Raw genomic sequence first — 6762 nt, forward strand, 5'->3', positions numbered from 1 at the left:
GCTTCACTGAAACAAATACAAGTTTCATGAAACACATCGCTCATGTAAAGAATGACCGATTTTATCAGTGTGTATAGGACCCTTTGGCTGTGCCATAGCTCAGGCAGTAAGCCACCGACTTCTCTCCAGGTCAATTTGTGTTGGATTCTATACAAACAAAATGATATTGGGACAGGCTTTGAGTACTTCAGGTTCCACTGCCAATTCATTCCACCAGATGCCCCTATTCTCATATCTATCATCTGAGGCTGGTATAATGGGCCATTTAGAAGTCTCTGAATGGAATGGAATCCTTTAGACCAGAATACCCAGCAGCCTGAAAAGAAATCCATTTGGATTTTCAATGCCTAGAGGGAGTTACAGGAATAGCTTTACTTTTTTGCTTTGATGGATCTTCATGGTNCTACCAGGAATCAATTACATGATTTTCCTGGGGAGTGAAGCGCAGCCGCCACCGCTATCTCTGAGCCGATTGTCAAGGTAATGTGGGACCCTTAACGTCTCACAACCCTATGGGCCTTCACGGCCTGTTACAGGAATAGCTTTACTTTTTTGCTTTGATGGATCTTCATGGTACAGAGTTTTAGTTTTACCATTCAGTTGAACTGTTCACGTGGAATAGGAATTTAAATTTAAAAGTAGCGGTCGTACATGATTGGATGTATATCCATCATGAATGTAAATTGAACATGAATATCGATTATGTGCAATGTAGTCTTCGCGGTCTTCGCTGGAATAACGTCTAACCCCATTGCCTTCGAGTATTGCTCGCGGTAATTTTGAAAGACAGGAACCATCTTTCTACATATACGCGTATTCTTGACCTTGACCAAATGACTGTATCAAGACTCTGTTTTAATAGCCATAGACGCTTTTGGCAGTGGCTAAATATTGTGTGGAATAGGTGGGTTTTAATGTGGAATGTAATGCACGTATGTGCTTAATAATCGTAATAGAAATGCTACATAACATTAATGAAAACTACTCGGAATGAATTCTGTACCACAACTTGAGGAACGAAAGAGTATTGAATTGAGGTGGGCCAGATACATAAATATAACCTCATGTACAAGTGTATGAATATCTTAGTGGCATTCCTTTGGCTATCTCCTGAATTCACGCGAAGTGCTAAGTGAGGTTATGTCATTGTAGGAAGTCACCTCCAAATTTCGTTTTAGTTTTAAAATCCAGCAGTTCTCCAGGTCTGATATAGTTTCAGAAGCAAACATTTCTATGCATGTAAGTCATATTACTTCCTTAATAGCTCGTTTGGAAGTATGCCTTTTCTAATACTTTGTCCTGCTATCAAATAGTATTTTCAGAACATTACTGTATCCAGATCCAGAACACTTCCAGAACCTGACCTCTCATTGCAAAGAGTATCCGAGAATATTTTCCCCGCCTACTATATTGGCAGGAGTATGTAGCTGAGCATTGTTCTAGCGAAATAGTTTGATAATGGGTTCCCTCCACATTTCCTGTAGACCCTCATGGCAAGTGTTTACACACAAGAATACTCTTAGGTAATTATGAAGGATTGTTTGAAGAGGATGTAAGGTATGAGACATCCTCTTGAATGTCTGTCTGTTCTAGAACCACGGTGGATGCTACATAAATATGTAGAATTAAACCAAACCCAAAACATTACAGAATCCAGTATAAATTTACCTATCTTCATATTCACATGTAGTTTGTTGAGACATTTAGATGTTACACATAATAAATAAAGTTGCTCAGAACATGCAAAAGGAGACATATTACCATACCATTACAAATTTTGAGGTTTTCACAGTTGTAATTGTTAAGACTGTAGTCTTGTGGGTTGTGATACCATGTAATGTTGTGGGAAGATGCTAGTATTTCAAAGGTACGTATTCCCTTTGTATTCAAGGTTAAATTATATAGGTTTAGGAATGGGCTCGGTTATATAGACAACTATCTTTACCTCCCTCTTCTTGGGTCTTACAACTGTCCACCTTGTAATTTGCCTGCATAGTAGAACTTATTTTTTAATATGCACACTTCAACCCTGAAGATGGAGACAGCATGTTCCTCTGAAAAACCAGTATGAACCTACAAGATCACATGATGTCAACCCAGAAGACCACAATTTCGCTATACAATAATGTGTTAATACAACTGGTTATGGGAAACTCTTCTGATATTTATTAGCAGGGCGAGAGGACAAAGGCAAGAACTGCGTACACGCTGTCACATCCCAGGAGACAGTAGTCTTCAATTTGTATTTATAGACACAGAATGGTTATCTGATCAAAGGTTTTCATTATTTTGTTATGAAACTCAGAAATACAAGTATTATCTTAAATTTATTCAAGGACACTGACAATAATTTAGACTAGATAATGTCATATTCATTCATTCATTTCCTTTATTTTCCATATATCCATACAGGTAAAAAACCTAGGATGTGGAAAATAATCCCTTTGATAATAGATGTGTCGAGATACATATAATAAGTTACATAATTAAAATCACATACATTAGTCAATTAACATAGATAATAGAATAAAAAACTTATTACAATTATAATTAATAAACATAATTTAAAAAGAATCAATACTATAAAAACTTAAAATTAATACAATTTCATTCAAATTACCCAAATTAACTGAATTAAATGCATTACAAATTTACACATTTATGACCACTTATCTTTCATTCTTTCTTTTGTTATTTCATTTTCCCATAAATCAAAATACATTGATACAGGACTCGTCATATATATACATACATATCCTCCACTTTCCATAAACATCCATACAGGCAACAGACCCAGGATGTGGAAATAGTCACCAAACACATACACAAAGTCACAAGCCACACAACGAAGATCACCCACATTAACTGTCTAACACATACAACAACGATATGATTAAGTGATACTGAATAATGAATTGGAAGGGATGTTGAAGGAAGTGATTATGGCAGCATTTAAATTCCTGTCCTGGCATTCATCTGGAGGTACTGAGGGAAACCATGTTTCTGTAACAGCTGAAATGTGAGCCAGTTATCTTCCAGATACAAGTCAGAAGCATTACCCTTGAAACAGCTTGCATTTCTCTTTTGACTATCTTCACAAACAAATGTCAGGTGTTAAAGAGGAGAGGGGAATGAAATTAATAATTCACTTAATGTCTGTATAATTCCTGCTTTTATGAAAGTAACATTTCTCATTTCAGAGTTGATGATGAACGAATTGCGAGGGTTGGTCCTGATAGAGCTTGTGCAGAATGGTTAATGCGTAATGGAGCCTTTATTAAATGGACTAATGAGCGTGAATTCCTTAAAGATTATAATGCATTGCCTCCAGAGGGAGATGTTAGGTATATTCAGGCAGTAGATGCTACAGATTCATCGATTATGCATTATGGTTTTGGATACTTCAGTGAGTATGTTTAATTTTTTATGTTACATTTTGTTTTAAATGTTTCAGAAGTATCGTGGCAGCTGACAATATCTCTACCATCTGTCCATATCACACCCATTTGTTTTTTCTTGATTTAATAAGTGTAACAGTAGATAGCCTCCTCGAGGATTACCGCTTTATTGTGGAGAGGAGGTTTATGTGCCCCAGTGACCTGATGAGCTATGCTGGTGGGAGTGTAAGCTCCTGGTAGGGCCACTCATGCCAGACGAGTCAAAGGATGGGGGCCAGACTAAGTAGAGTCTGGTGCTCCATGCTGGTGGTTGGGCATGGGGATAATGACCCCACCTTTGAAAAAAATCCTGCTATGAAACCACAAAGGAGACCAAGATCCACATAGGGTTGTAGTGCCAGTAAAGACGAAGAAGAAAAAGGAGGAGGAGATAGATAAAGTATGATACTAAGCATGACACATGTGATGTTATCATTTATCATTCTTCGCTCCCAATGTGTTTGTTCCCGACAAACAATTTTAGGACTTCCTTCTGTTTCACGCATGAAGATGCAGAACACTAATTTGCAGCTCAATAAGTATTTCCCTGTGGCACACATTTGTTCTAATGACAGGTCTGTGTCACATGTTGTTTCAGAGGGCTGTACACATATAACACACGTACAGTTCCATCGTTGCTTGTATTTAAAGGACGAAGCTCTTGAAAAGCTTTCATATCTGAAGGATTCACTCCAACGTCTGCAAATAATCAGTTGTGGGAACATAACTGATAAAGGTGTGAAGTCCCTTCATACATTAAGGTTAGTTTTATTATGTGTTGGATTTGAAGTTCTCAATGTGGTGACTGTGAAGGGTACAATTTTGTGGGTTGAAACACTGTGTGGTTCAAAAGAGCCCAACATTTTCTGTTGCCTGCTTCTTCCTTGGCTTACTGTTTTACCTCTAAAGATAGAGGTGTATGTCAGTCTTTTACTGAACTGCACCATATTACAACCCAGAAGACTGTACTCTTCAGTCTTTTCTTATTCTTTGTCTGTGCCACACTCTGCAACTTCAGGATTTTGTTTTAAGGGAATGGGTTTGTAAAAACAAAACTGATTTTAACAGTCTGATATTCCCTAATCAACTATACTATTCATTACCTCAACAGTGATTTTGCACTTCTGTTCATCATGTTTACTCACATTGAGGTCAGATATGAAAGTGAAAATGTCAGAGTAAGAAGAATTTGTCCAATTAAATTTAAGGGTGATACCATTTTCCCTCTTATGACTTCCTAGTTTCCAAGCAAAATTATGTAAAATAGATAGAAGGAATATATAACATATTATTTATTTATTATAACACATTTTGTGTGACTGAAACTGACGAACGTATGTCAGGAAGAGATGATTAAAATTTATAATGACTACACTACAGCAAAATATAAAAATGTGCATATGTGCCAGCTACTACACAAATGAAGCAACAAAATGTGGGTTTGTATTGATCTGGGTCAGCACCCAAATCAAATCTTGACTGTCCTGAACAAAATTTTCCATTATTTTCCACACTTTCTCTGTATGAATATCAGGATGGTACTACCTGTTGACATCTTGTCAGCTTGCCAGTCATGATTGTACTCATATTTCATTTGAGATTTGAGGTACTTGTGGCAGTGAATGATGTATGGGATATGATGCTTTGTAGTGTGGTAGATAGATACCATTGTTTCAGAAAGACCTGCTGCCTACGTCTTCAGAGTAGAAGATGGTATTCTAAAGATCACTGCAACAGGTTTCTCTGAATGCTTGCTACCTATCTACCAAATTACATGGTAACATATTCCAGAAGACCATGATAATGGTGTTTAATTTGATACTACATAATCTGGCTGAAGTTACAGCACATGTTTATACTAACAGACTATACACACAGTAATGAAGTTAATCCCTTAATACTTGTAAATCTGATGTTCTTTCAGTTCTGAGTCAAGATTTTTAAAAGTCAGGAAGCAGAAGATAGTAGCACTTTTTCTTCTGTTATAAGTGAGAGATTTCTGGTATGAACTTTTCCATCCTGACAGAGATTTATCATGGCATTTTCCAGTTTCTCCATCTGAAAGCTGTGATGAAACATGAAAACAGGCCCTTCACATCACTGTACCAGCCACAAGTGATGCCTTCTAGTGAGAGTATCTGGGATGTTCTGAGCACAGAACTTGAAAATTGGGTCTGTTAATGACATTCACGTTTATTGATCTTTCATTAATAATTTTACATCAATGTTCTTTTCCTTTTATTTCAGTAAACTCACATCCTTACATATATATGATCTGATATATCTGAAGAATAAAGAAGAATGTTTGTCTGTCTTACAGTCACATTTACCAAGCTGTGATATTGAGATTCTTGACAGAGTCCCAAGACATCAACATGGACAGCCAGAGCATTCACAGAAATAGCTGCAATGGGATAGGTGTGGTTATATTCACTTGAAAGTATTATGTTTATTCCTAAAGTTGTGATCTTGGTACTGTTATGTAATCTGACTGTTGCACATTAGTAACCAAATTTCATTAGTTTTGTTTAGTGTTTGCTAATTTCAGTGTGTATGTGTGTGTCACCTCCCCGCTTCCCTTCAAATCTTTGCTCCCGTTCAACAAATTCTTGCAGCTATTGAACTCAAAACTGAATGCCCTGCAAGTACATGTTAAACTAGCATTATCTCTGATACAGGTATATCGATTAAGATACCCATGGTGCAGTTGGCTTCAGAAAAAGAGATACAAGAACTATATTTCTTACCAAGTTATATTAATGTGTTGTAATAAATCGGCATTTTTTTTTTGCATTGTTAGAGCTCTCTTCAATTCAAGATCATGTTCTTACAGAGTCCCAAACCCAATTCACCCATAATCAGAATGTCTCAAGAAAATGTAATGTAGGGCCACCATACTGGGATTGGGCAAAATTTGGTTAGTCTGTGGGCTCTTGTTAGTAGAGGGACAGACTCCTCTCATATGCTTTTGACAGCTGTCTTGTTTGCACTGAACTAAGAGTGTAGTAAATTATAAGTTTGTTGCTCTGCATTTGTAGTCCTGTGTGGATTGCAAACTTTAAAATTGCCCCTGTTCTAGTTACACTTCATCCCTCATAGATGTCTGGAGGAGTACAGGTGTGCTTCCATGCATTCTTAATGTGACATTAAATGGAGGTGAGTGGCCCACTTCATAGTCTGGTGGCTGTACATATTGTGGCTTATGTGCTGAAAGTTGGAATTGGGAAACCATCAGAGACAGCCGTTGCTAGAGAATGGCTCTGCAAAGAAGCCTATAACTAGACAATGGCTCAATATCCATCATGTGATCGCTGCTACAGACACA

At 37.1% G+C, this 6762-nt stretch overlaps 1 protein-coding gene across 3 annotated transcripts; it reads left to right on the top strand.

Annotated features, from left to right (window-relative positions):
- Positions 1 to 755: 755 nt before the first annotated feature.
- Positions 756 to 5963, top strand: LOC111871994 (ATP synthase subunit s, mitochondrial). Of its 3 annotated transcripts, none has more exons than XM_033754472.1 (4): positions 756 to 904; positions 3201 to 3406; positions 4036 to 4198; positions 5758 to 5963. In XM_033754472.1, exons 1-4 carry the CDS (start codon positions 834 to 836, stop codon positions 5873 to 5875), a joined length of 558 nt encoding a protein of 185 aa, XP_033610363.1. In that variant the 5' UTR covers positions 756 to 833; the 3' UTR covers positions 5876 to 5963. The 3 variants fall into 3 exon arrangements, with proteins under 3 accessions (XP_033610363.1, XP_033610361.1, XP_033610362.1); XM_033754470.1 differs by having other exon boundaries at positions 758 to 904; positions 5685 to 5963; XM_033754471.1 differs by lacking the exon at positions 756 to 904 and adding an exon at positions 911 to 1037 and having other exon boundaries at positions 5685 to 5963.
- Positions 5964 to 6762: the final 799 nt, after the last annotated feature.

The sequence above is a fragment of the Cryptotermes secundus genome, unplaced genomic scaffold, assembly GCF_002891405.2.
Source record: "Cryptotermes secundus unplaced genomic scaffold, Csec_1.0 scaffold8013, whole genome shotgun sequence".
Lineage (NCBI taxonomy): Eukaryota > Metazoa > Arthropoda > Insecta > Blattodea > Kalotermitidae > Cryptotermes > Cryptotermes secundus.

What these genes read in the sequence shown, in the direction of transcription:
- LOC111871994 (XM_033754470.1), top strand. Translation starts at nt 834, where the DNA reads ATGACTGTATCAAGACTCTGTTTTAATAGCCATAGACGCTTTTGGCAG. An exon ending in CTAAATATTGTGTGGAATAG is followed by an intron (nt 905 to 3,200) that starts GTGGGTTTTAAT and finishes TTCTCATTTCAG; the next exon opens with AGTTGATGATGAACGAATTG. An exon ending in AAGTCCCTTCATACATTAAG is followed by an intron (nt 4,199 to 5,684) that starts GTTAGTTTTATT and finishes CTTTTATTTCAG; the next exon opens with TAAACTCACATCCTTACATA.